The 12,500-nt window shown below is 45.4% G+C and overlaps 1 protein-coding gene across 3 annotated transcripts in view; it reads left to right on the top strand.

Moving 5' to 3' along the window:
- The first annotated feature begins 2,083 nt into the window (after window positions 1-2,083).
- The window catches only part of ece2b (endothelin converting enzyme 2b), a 24,020-nt gene continuing 13,603 nt past the window's right edge, over window positions 2,084-12,500 (top strand). For 2 of the 3 annotated variants that reach the window (XM_069173202.1, XM_069173200.1), the window contains exons 1-6: window positions 2,084-2,340; window positions 9,269-9,352; window positions 10,146-10,281; window positions 11,152-11,367; window positions 11,501-11,625; window positions 11,925-12,071. In XM_069173202.1, coding sequence (XP_069029303.1) covers window positions 2,308-2,340; window positions 9,269-9,352; window positions 10,146-10,281; window positions 11,152-11,367; window positions 11,501-11,625; window positions 11,925-12,071 — 741 coding nt within the window. In that variant the 5' untranslated portion in view covers window positions 2,084-2,307. The remainder of the gene's footprint in view (window positions 2,341-9,268; window positions 9,353-10,145; window positions 10,282-11,151; window positions 11,368-11,500; window positions 11,626-11,924; window positions 12,072-12,500) is intronic. The other variant, XM_069173201.1, reaches the window with a different exon arrangement.

The following is a 12,500-nucleotide window of genomic DNA, read 5'->3' as shown; positions in this document are numbered from 1 at the left end:
GATAAAGAGGAGGTGATGAAGAGGAGATCTTCAGCATCATTTAGCAGCTGCGATTGTGATAGAGACGAAGATGAGTTTCTGCACCATCTGGCTGTCGGAGGACGTTTTATTGTCGAAGACACCTGCAGGAGGAAGAGGAGGTGGAGTCTTCCTCACCTGTCCTGCTCTTCATCACTGTCATCATGATTAACGGTGGTTTTCGTCTTTAAAGTCTTTAAACTTGTTCACATCCAATAAAACAATAAAAAGTTTACATCACAACGATACTGAGAGGAAGTTCCAGCCTGTTTCCTGTTTACCATCAGCAGGTCAGAGGTCAGTGTGATTCCGGGAGGACCTGGGGATCGAACCCACAACCTCATGAGTGAAAGAAAAGCTGCTTTGCCATCTGAGCTACAGACCTGATGGAGCAAGGGTTTTAAAACCTTATTCCAATAAAAAAATTGTGAATATTAAGGCGGAAAATTAATCTGAAACTTTATGTGTTCATTGTTTTATTACTGAAATATCAAAAGTTTAATGGTTAAAATTTCCTGCTGACTGATCACGTGACCTCAGAGGACTTCCTGCTGTTCATCCTCTCTGATCAGCGCCGAGTACGGTCCAGAGAAGGAGGATACTGCTTGTCACCATGGCGACGCTGGTTCAACCCCCGGCCGTGGAAAGTCAGAGGTCAGTGGTTGAGTGTGTGTTGGATGTGTGTGTTCAAAACAAACAAACAAACAAACAAACAAACAAACAAAATATAAAACTAAAAATACAAAAACAAAACGTTGCTTTGCGTTGTGATTTGTCATCGTTGAGCTTCTGAGGAAACGGAACAAACTAACCAGGTAACAAAGTTCACTGAAGCTGAACAGCTAACTTTGATTAGTTGGATGCTGCAGTGACGTTAGCTTGAAGCTATCTCACTTTTGGGAGGCTGTGGCTCAGACGGGAGAGCGGGTTGCGCACTAATGGAAAGGTTGGTGGTTTGATCTCCGGCTCCTCCTGTCCACATGCCGAAGTGTCCTTGAGCAAGACACTGAACTGTGTAAAAGTGCTTTGAGACTCTACAGGTGTAGCCCAGTTAATGTGTACTATTTAGTCCAAACTGACTCACAAAAAATCTGAAGGCTGAATCTGTTTGAAACCAGCAGAAGCTTCTGACCGTGTTGGTTTTGGCCTCCAGGTAGAAAGAAGCAGCTGCTTTCATCAGCAGACTTAAACTGCAGTGAGTTGTGGTTGGTTGGTGTTGGTTGGTACTGTGTGTCTCCGGCCAGCAGGGGGAACTGTTGGACAACGATTCCCTCAAAGACACAGCAGAGGAAACCACAGCAGGAAAGTTGGAACATGTTTGTTGTTATTAAAGAAACAGGAAGTTTAATATCACTCAGAATCAAAGTGATCAAAGTGTGAAAAAAAATCCAGCAGCGACATGAACTGACATTTCTCTCAGTTCGATGATGTCATCACAGTAATTCATGAAACAATCGATAATCTGTCAGTGTATGGAAAGAAAATCAATCTAGAACTATTCAAATGATCATTTCTTCATTGTTTTATTTTGTTTTATTCATTGTTTCACGTTCAGTTGGATTCTTCTCTCTCTGGTCGCTGATGACGCCGCCCGTCACCATGACGACGCCGGTTCAAATCCCGGCTGAGGAAACTCAGGTCAGTGCCCAAGTGTGTGTTCAAAACTAAAAACAAACAAACACTGTGTTCACAGACGATGGTTTTCACAAGTGTTCCTGAGCCCATGCAGTGATTTCCACTCCAGAATAGTGTGTTTTTAATGCAGTGCTGCCTGAGGGCCCGAAGATCACCACCATCCAATATTGGTTCAATATGTTGAGTTCACTGTCGTAGAAAAGTAAGAAAATCTTAGTTCTGAAACAAGACTGTAAATTATGAATAAATATAAAGTGTTGAAATCATGATGTTGACATGTTGTATGAAGAAATATAATGTGGATGATCATCAATCACAGTCCCACAGAACAGCCACACAGAGACAGCTGAGGAGCTGGAGGAGGTGACGTAGGGCCGTGTGGGTGACGTCAGTCCCTCTGTGTCTCGGGGTGTGTTTGTTTGTGAGAGGAAGAGGCTGGTTGGATGTTGGGCGGGGTCTGAGGAGACAGAGGGAGAGAGGGAAGCAGAGGAAACAGAAAAACGCTGCGGATCCTCCCGCTGCTGCTGCTGCTGCTCAAACGGAGAGGAAGAGGATCCGAGCGACAGACAGGCCGACGGACAGACGGACAGCCGGCAGGATGGACCGGCGGAGCGGCCGTCGGTAGCGCACTGTTTTCGGGGACGGAGCTCCAGGATGAGCGTAGCGCTGCAGGACCTCCGGAACACTGTGAGTACACACGCACACGCACACACACACACACACACACCTGCAACATGCACGCACCCGGACGCGTGACAGTCGCTGCCCCCGCGCTGCTCTGTCCCGGTGTGTTCTGTAATGCTGATCACCTGTTAATCACTGTGATTGACCCGCACACACAGCTGTGTGTGTGTGTGTGTGTGTGTGTGTGAGAGAGAGAGAGTGTGTGTCTGTGAGTGTGTGTGTGTGTGTGTGGCCCCTAAAGCTCACTGCTGACGTCACTGAATCAATCACTCAGCTGATGTCAATGTGACATCACATCAGGTTACTTAGTTTGTTTCCAGGTGTGTTTGAACCACAGAAGAAGAAGAGACTTCAGAGACAATAGGAGCATCTTCTTCTTCTTCTTCTTCTTCTTCTTCTTCCTCCCTGGTGTCGACCCTTAAAGACACCAACATGCAGAACTGCAGTTTGTCCCACAAACACACACCTGGTCACAAACTGATCAATACTTCCTGTTTCTATGGTAACGATCACAGACACCAAAACAACAGTCACACAGTAGGCCTGAGGATGAAGGTGATGATGAGGAAGAGGAGGAGGATGATGATGGTGATAATGAGGATGAAGATGATGATGTGGAGGATCATGATGAAGATGATGAAGATGAGAACGTGTGGAGTTTATAATGTTTCAGTTGAACACAGAAATTAGTTTCGTCTGCAAACAAACGGACATTCACATTTGTTCCAACAATAGAGAAGGCCGTTGTGAACGTTAGTTTACAGGCTGGTTAGACTCCAACGTTTGTTTACAGTCTGTTTAGACTACGTTAGTTTACAGTCTGGTTAGACTGCGTTAGTTTGCAGCCTGGTTAGACTCCAACATTAGATTACAGCCTGGTTAGACTCCAACATTAGATTACAGTCTGGTTAGACTCCAACATTAGATTACAGTTTGGTTAGACTCCAACGTTACTTTACAGGACAAATAAGGATGAACAAACCTGAATCTCTAGCTCTGAATGTCAGAATTTTACCGTCCTTTATTGCCTTCTTCTATTCAATTCAATTCAATTCAATTCGATTTTATTTCTATAGCGCCAAATCACAACACAGGTTATTTCATGGCACTTAACGCATTAAAGTCCTTACAGCAAGACTTTACAATATTATACAGAGAAATTCAACAATTCAACAATTCATCAATTCAACAATTCAACAATTCCCACATAAGCTAGGAGGGAAAAACTCCTCTTTAAGGGAGAAAAACCTCCAACAGAAGGAAGAAAAACTCTCTTTAACAGGAAGAAACCTCCAACAGAACCAGGCTCAGAGGTGGGCGGAGCATCTGTTAACAGAACCAGGCTCAGAGGTGGGCGGAGCATCTGTTAACAGAACCAGGCTCAGAGGTGGGCGGAGCATCTGTTAATAGAACCAGGATCAGAGGTGGGCGGAGCTTCTGTTAACAGAACCAGGCTCAGAGGTGGGCGGAGCATCTGTTAACAGAACCAGGCTCAGAGGTGGGCGGAGCATCTGTTAACAGAACCAGGATCAGAGGTGGGCGGAGCTTCTGTTAACAGAACCAGGATCAGAGGTGGGCGGAGCTTCTGTTAACAGAACCAGGCTCAGAGGTGGGCGGCCATCTTCCTCGACCGGTTGGGGTGAGAGGAGAGCAGAGAGAGAAAAGGACAGCATAGAGATAGAAGAGAATAACTGTTGGTGGAGACGACAATCACAGAGCAGAGACATGCAGCTCCATGACGGGACATCTGGAAAAGAAAGAACAGAAACTACACGAGCGAAGGAACTGAATGGAGACAACAGATAATAAGAAGAAACTATGGGAGAGAAGAAGATGGTGAGGTATGAGTCAGTTAAAGAGTAGGAGGAAAGAAAAGAAGCTCAGCATGTAACGAGGTCCTCCAGCAGCCTCGGCCTATAACAGCATAACTAAGGGTTGGTTCAGGTCTACCTGAGCCAGCCCTAACTATAGGCTTCATCTATATGCTTTTGTTCTATTGTTTTTTTTATCCTCTTTTTAACATCTTTTTTTATTGTTTTTTCACCATGTTCTCACCATCTTTTTTTGCCCTTTTTAACTGAAACTGTTTTAACCTTTTTACTGTCTTTTTATAACTCTTTTAATCGTCTTTTTACCATGCTTTTACTGTCTTTTTAGCACCTGTGCGGAGGTGAACGACAGGAGAAACACACCAACATGTCATTGTTTAAAAAGAAATCCAATCTTCTGACTTGTGTTAAAGTTGAGCGTGTGGAGGCGCCACTCATATTGATGATGTCAGCTGTTTTTATGTTGCAGAACTGGATTCGTGCAGTCAGGTGTGTTTATGTAGAGAAGAGGAGGAGCTGCAGGTTTCTGCTTTAAAGAGTTTAATCAGTGATTCTTCAACATCAGGTTTACAGGTCAGAGGTCAGAGAGACAGACGAGGAGGTGAACTCTCCTTTAATCATCACAGCAGCAGGTCAACGCTTTAAACTGACAGTAATGTGGAAACAGATGATTTCAGTTATTTTATATAAAACTTCAAACAGATAGAAATAAAAAATAAATGTATTTTGATTTTAATTCAACATTTGTTTGCTCTGAAGGAAATGTTGAGAGGTTTTAAAGGTTTTAATCTAAATCCTTGTACGTTGCTGATTATTGTGGAAGCAGCTGTGTGTTGGTCTGATGTCATCACAGTGAGACGTCTGCAGGTGGGAACACGGTTCATGAATAAAAATCATTATTTCATGAGTTTAAACAGCTCTTTGGAGGAAATCAGTAAAATCCTTCCTGGAAACAGAGTTATGAGGAAGTCAACCGACGGAGAACCGTCCGGTTTGGTGAGTTCAGGGTTGTCTGACAGAACCTGAACCTGGCAGGCTGATCCACGCCTGAGGAGACAAGCTGAGGGGGCGGAGAGGCCCTCTGGCTGCAGAGAGCTGCTCACCCACGTTCCTCCTCTCAGCACATTAAAGGCACATTTCACAGCAAAACCAATCAGAGCTGCAAGAAGAAATCATATCAGGATATTTCAGGAAGTTTCTGTGAGAATAAAATACTGAAGCAACATGCAGGTGGTTTTATATGTCAGCGTAAACGTCAGTCTGTTCTCAAATATTCAGTCAAATCTGAAATATTACTGCAGTTTGTTGTTCATCTGATCTCGGTAACGAATCACTGATGAAGTCGCTCCACTTCCTGCTCCAAACCGCTCCGAACTATCAAAGATGGTGACGGACAGAATCTGAACTGGAGGATTCATAACGTTCACAAACCAACGATGACATCACTGATGGTTGATGACATCACTGATGGTTGATGACATCACTGATGGCTTCTGATTGGTTCAGACACGAAGGTCGTTCAAGGCGTAACGTACGTCATGTCGTTACGCTGCCGGACTGTCAGAGTATCGTCATCATCACGATATATTTTTTAATCTTCTAATAAATGATCCTGATATTATCATGATACAACGCTCCGATCTGAATCTAAATCTGAATCTGAATTTGATTTCTTCTCTTCGTTAACTCAGCGGTGAGTTCGGTCTGAAAGTGTTTCTGTGTGTAAATATCAGTGAAAACCATCCATGTGTCCGGCTGACGACTTCAAACAGATTCAGGTCCCCGTGATGACATCATCTGAGGCTGAGCGGAGTGGGCGGAGCTTTCTGATCGTAAAGAGACTCCAACGGTGAATCTGTCACCAAACCAGCTGCAGATCAGAGACACAGAGAGCTGGCAGCGTGTGTGTGTGTGTGTGTGTGTGTGTGTGTGTGTGTGTGTGTGTGTGTGTGTGTGTGTGTGTGTGCGTGCGTGCGTGGACTGGGCAGGGTTTACTGTTTCCTGTCTGCAGTTCTGTGACTTCCTGTCTTAAGACGCCCAGTTTCCATACGAGCAACAAAACAAACCAAGAAATCCCCCCTCCCCCTCCCCTTCCCACCCCTGCTGTTGCTGTTCATATCTGACCTTCATTATCATCTTCATCATCATCAGACACTAATGGTCACTTCCTCTGATGAACTGATTCTTCACAATCACTGTTTGAATGTGGGCTGATCTCTGAGGGGGGTGTTTACTTTGTGTCTGTTCATGATGTCACGTTTGTTTACTTTGTGTCTGTTCATGATGTCACATTTGTTTACTTTGTGTCTGTTCATGATGTCACGTTTGTTTACTTTGTGTCTGTTCATGATGTCACATTTGTTTACTTTGTGTCTGTTCATGATGTCACATTTGTTTACTTTGTGTCTGTTCATGATGTCACGTTTGTTTACTTTGTGTCTATTCATGATGTCACGTTTGTTTACTTTGTGTCTGTTCATGATGTCACGTTTGTTTACTTTGTGTCTGTTCATGATGTCACATTTGTTTACTTTGTGTCTGTTCATGATGTCACGTTTGTTTACTTTGTGTCTATTCATGATGTCACGTTTGTTTACTTTGTGTCTGTTCATGATGTCACATTTGTTTACTTTGTGTCTGTTCATGATGTCACGTTTGTTTACTTTGTGTCTGTTCATGATGTCACATTTGTTTACTTTGTGTCTGTTCATGATGTCACATTTGTTTACTTTGTGTCTGTTCATGATGTCACGTTTGTTTACTTTGTGTCTGTTCATGATGTCACATTTGTTTACTTTGTGTCTGTTCATGATGTCACGTTTGTTTACTTTGTGTCTGTTCATGATGTCACATTTGTTTACTTTGTGTCTGTTCATGATGTCACGTTTGTTTACTTTGTGTCTGTTCATGATGTCACATTTGTTTACTTTGTGTCTGTTCATGATGTCACGTTTGTTTACTTTGTGTCTATTCATGATGTCACGTTTGTTTACTTTGTGTCTATTCGTGATGTCACGTTACTTTGTGTCTATTCGTTATGTCACATTTGTTTACTTTGTGTCTACTCATGATGTCACGTTTGTTTACTTTATGTTTGTTCATGATGTCACGTTTGTTTACTTTGTGTCTATTCATGATGTCACGTTTGTTTACTTTGTGTCTGTTCATGATGTCACGTTTGTTTACTTTGTGTCTATTTGTGATGTCACGTTTGTTTACTTTGTGTCTGTTCATGATGTCACGTTTGTTTACTTTGTGTCTATTCATGATGTCACGTTTGTTTACTTTGTGTCTGTTCATGATGTCACGTTTGTTTACTTTGTGTCTATTCGTGATGTCACGTTTGTTTACTTTGTGTCTATTTGTGATGTCACGTTTGTTTACTTTGTGTCTGTTCTTGATGTCACGTTTGTTTACTTTGTGTCTATTCATGATGTCACGTTTGTTTACTTTGTGTCTATTCGTGATGTCACGTTTGTTTACTTTGTGTCTATTTGTGATGTCACGTTTGTTTACTTTGTGTCTATTCATGATGTCACGTTTGTTTACTTTGTGTCTATTCATGATGTCACGTTTGTTTACTTTGTGTCTATTCATGATGTCACGTTTGTTTACTTTGTGTCTATTCATGATGTCACGTTTGTTTACTTTGTGTCTATTTGTGATGTCACGTTTGTTTACTTTGTGTCTGTTCATGATGTCACGTTTGTTTACTTTGTGTCTATTCATGATGTCACGTTTGTTTACTTTGTGTCTATTCGTGATGTCACGTTTGTTTACTTTGTGTCTATTCGTGATGTCACTGTCTCTTCAGATGAGGGAGGAGCTCTCGTGATAATCGTGTCGACATGTTTTTTTCTCTAAACAGTAATGGTGGGATTGTCTCTGTTGCCATGGTTACAGTACAAACACCAGGCTTCGGTCATTCAGATGAATGTTTCTGAATGCTGTGAATGGTTCAGTCCAACGTAAACATTGTTGATGAGCAGCTGAAGACGAGAACATGAAACATTAAATTACTGAACTCTGTTTAGCACCAATACAAAGTTTGCTTTGTTAGTTTTCCACCAACGATGCCATGATAAGATGTTAGTGTTTAAAGGTCAAAGGTCAATCCTATCCTCTTCATGAGACCATCAGTACTTCCTACAGGAGTCCTCGTGCTCGTGTGTATCAAACATTTCTCTTTTGGACCTTTAACATTGTTAGTTGGCGGGTTTTTCCTGTTCAGTTAAGGTAGGCTAGCAGTTTCCCTTCACTTCCAGTCTTTGTGCTAAGCTATGCTAACTGCATCCATGCAGAGATGAACATAAACTGTCTCCTGAATATGTCTGAGGTCAGAGGACGGAGACAGAGAGGGGACAAAAGGGACAGAGACAGACAGACAGACAGACAGACAGACAGACAGGATGATGTTATATAAGCTGCAGTGAACTCCATTAGAGCTGAAAGGAGATGATTCACACACATTATCTAATTACACACACACACACACACACACACACACACACACAGTGACATCACCCTTTACAGAGATATAACACACACTCCTATCTCCTAGCAACCTGCTCGACCCCCCTTCTCTCCCCCTCTGTGTGCGTCATCAATTAAAGAGAACAGAGTGGCGAGAGAGAAATACAGACAGACAGACAGACAGACAGAAAGACACAGACAGACAGGTTCTCTTGTCTCCTGAGGACATCAGCAGCAGAAGACTGAATGTTTTCAACATGCGTTCTTGATGTTCCACCGTAGCAGAGACACATCGTCCCTCAGAGACCAGAACCAGGAGACACCAACCGTCCTGATGTCCTGACAGAGGACATTTTATTCAGTGGACCAGGTGTCCCCACACAGGCTGACCTGTTGTCCTTGATGCACGCAGTACATCAGGATGGTGTTGTAGTAAAACGATGTGGACTCTGTTCTCCACCTCTGGCTCTGGTTCTGGTAACAGATGTTCTCCACCTCTGGTTCTGGTTCTGCCTTCTATTGGTTCATCTCCACCGGGCCCTCCTGCTCTCTCTCGATGACTGATGGTCCTCAGAGTGTCTCTGTCTCTGCGTGTCTCTGAGTCCTCTGCATGTCTGTCTCCTCCTCAGATGTCCAGCTACAAGCGAGCTACGTTGGATGAGGAGGAGGTGTCGGACGCTCCGGCTGAGGCCTCGTCTCCCGACAGAGTGGAGGTCAGTGAACGCAACACACACTCAGACACTGTCTCCAGGAGGTCTCTGAAACCGGGCCCAGGAGAAGTCCTGGACCGGGACCAGGTTAAATCCCAAGACCCCTTCCTCCTCCTGGAGACCCAGGAGGTGAAAACACAACAGGGGCCTCTCAGTGGGGGGCCTCTCAGTGGAGGTCCATCTCCAACAAAGAGAGGAGCAGCGGGGGTCTGGAGGGCCGCCAAGATGCGCCAGAACATGGGTTACTATGGCAACGGTCGGGGCCTCCCCACAACAAATGTTGGGTGGGGGGGGGGGTGGGGGGGGGTCTACAGAATGAAGGACAGTTCAGACTAAAACTAACATGCACATGTGTGTCGAACGTGTTTATGTACCAATGATTGTCAATAAGTGTTTATTTATTCTGTAAGCATGTTTATTTTTTGTTGTAAAAATGTTTTTATTTTGTAAACATGTTTGTTTCTGCTGTAAACATGTTTACTGACCTGCCTCTCGTGGACGTTTGAGGAACTGCAGTTTGTGGCTTCGTTTCAGCCCTGATGGTCTCTTCTGGTAAATGAAGATGGCCGACATGACAGCTTGTCAGAAGTGAAGCCTGAATATCTGGGTCGCCCACTGGTGGCTGGTTACGGTACAGGCCATAAGCCCCGCCCCCTCCATGTTAGCGGATCTGTTCAGTTTGTGGTTCAGAACCTGAACATCACAACGTTGACAGACTGCTGCTTTAGTAGTTGGTGGTGGTCTGATTGACAGCAGACGATGAAGGTGGATGACGAGCTACGCCTCTTCCTCTCAGGTGGGCTTCAGGAAAGGGGGCGTCGACATCCTGGGCCAGAGGACTCAGCTGGAGGTTCTGCTCTCCGTCCTGCTGCTGGTCGCCCTCCTGGCGCTGCTGGCCTGCCTTGTGGTCCTGGGCCTGGGCTTCAGCTCAAGTACTCCTCTTCCTCCTCTTCCTCCTGTCTGCATCTTTTCCTCACCTCCACTTCATTTCCTTTCCTTCTCTCCTTCCCTCACCACCTCTCTCCTCTCCTGCCTCAACTTCGTCTGGTTTCCTTTCCATCCTTCCTCCTCCTCCTCTTCCTTCCTAATGTTCTCCCCCATCTCCTCCTTTTCTCCTTTTCCTGTCTCCTCCTTTCCTTTCTCTCTGTACAGCCCCACCCATATGTCTTTTCTAAGCCTCCCTGTCTCCTCCTGTCCTTCTCGTCCTCTCTGTCTCCTCCTGTCCTTCTCGTCCTCTCTGTCTCCTCCTCTCCTTCTCGTCCTCTCCGTTTCCTCCTGTTCTTCTCGTCCTCTCCGTCTCCTCCTGTTCTTCTCGTCCTCTCTGTCTCCTCCTCTCCTTCTCGTCCTCTCTGTCTCCTCCTCTCCTTCTCGTCCTCCCCGTCTCCTCCTGTCCTTCTCGTCCTCTCCGTCTCCTCCTCTCCTTCTCGTCCTCTCTGTCTCCTCCTCTCCTTCTCGTCCTCCCCGTCTCCTCCTCTCCTTCTCGTCCTCTCTGTCTCCTCCTCTCCTTCTTGTCCTCCCCGTTTCCTCCTCTCCTTCTTGTCCTCCCCGTTTCCTCCTCTCCTTCTTGTCCTCCCCGTTTCCTCCTCTCCTTCTCGTCCTCCTCTATTCCCTCATTTGCTCCGACCTTTCCATCTCTGACACCTCCTTTACTTTCTGTACTCCTTTGTTTTCCCTCCTCCTTTCCTTCTCTGTCTCCTCCTCTTCTTTCCTTTTCCTTTCACTTTCTCCACCTCCTCGTCCTCTTTCCTCTCCTCAGTTTGTCTGAACTGATTTTTTTTCTCCTCTCCCATGATGCCTTGCAGACAGTGGGCGGGGCCTGTGCCTGTCGGAGGCGTGCGTCACGGTGGCCAGTCAGATGGTGGAGGCGATGGACCGCGGCGCCGACCCGTGTCACGACTTCTACCAGTTCGCCTGCGGAGGCTGGATGAGGAAGAACCCGCTGCCGGACGGACGCTCACGGTGGTCCACCTTCAACAGCATCTGGGAGCAGAACCAGGCGCTGCTCAAACACCTGCTGGGTAGGACGGGGGGAAGGGGGCGGGACAACTGTGCTCCATTTGTCCTCTGTCCCGGTCTTAGATCTGGTCTGGGACTCGGCCGTCCCCCCGTCCTCTGTTCTGGTCTCAGCGCGTGTCTCTGTGTCCTCCTCAGAAAACGGGACGTTCAACGGCAGCAGCGAGGCCGAGAGGAAGACTCAGTCCTACTATCTGTCCTGTCTCAACACGCAGAGGATCGAGGAGCTGGGAGCTCAGCCTCTCATGGAACTCATCGCCAAGGTAACCGCCCCGTCGTCACGGTAACGGCATCACACGGGTACAACAGTCTCCCTGCTCCCCACAGGATGAACAGACCTGTTTAAAGTCGGATCGGTTTATTGGCTAATTTACACACATGAATATTTATTTGATATAAAAGGAAAACTAAAAGTTTAAGAATTAAAAACATGAAACTGTCTTCTGCTTTAGTTTTATTTTCCGGACTTTTTACTTGAGGGGGCGGAGTTTAACTGTTCAGGGTCTGAGAAGGTCCAGATTTTTGGTGGGTCATGATTAGTGAACCGGTGGCCTGTCCTCAGATCGGGGGCTGGAACATGACGGGCCCCTGGGAGAAAGACAACTTCATGGAGGTTCTGAAGATGGTGTCGGGTCCGTACAGAGCTCAGCCTTTCTTCAGCGTCGGAGTCAGCGCCGATCCCAAGAACTCCAACAGCAACGTCATCCAGGTAAACCAGAACCAGAACAACAACGTGAACCACAACCACAACCTGAGCAATGGTGGTATCGGTACTTTACGCTAAGGTATCGGTACTTTACGTTAAGGTATCAGTACGTGATGTCATGGTATCGGTACTTTAAGTTATGGTATCGGTACTTTACATTATGGCATCAGTACTTTACATTAAGGTATTGGTACTTTACGATAATGTATCGGTAAGGTATCATTACGTGACGTCATGGTATCGGTACTTTAAGATATAGTATCGATACTTTACATTATGGCATCGGTACTTTACGTTAAGGTATCAGTAAGTGACGTCATGGTATCGGTACTTTACGTCATGGTATCGATATTTTACGTCATGTTACCGGTACTTTACGTTATGGTATCTGTACTTTATGTCATGTTATCGGTATTTTATGTCATTGTATCG

The sequence above is a fragment of the Embiotoca jacksoni genome, unplaced genomic scaffold (assembly GCF_022577435.1).
Source record: "Embiotoca jacksoni isolate LCO1_2020_lvr unplaced genomic scaffold, fEmbJac1.0.p SCAF_58, whole genome shotgun sequence".
Lineage (NCBI taxonomy): Eukaryota > Metazoa > Chordata > Actinopteri > Embiotocidae > Embiotoca > Embiotoca jacksoni.
The sequence above is the reverse complement of the archived record's forward strand: the minus strand, read 5'-3'. Positions and strand labels throughout refer to the sequence as shown.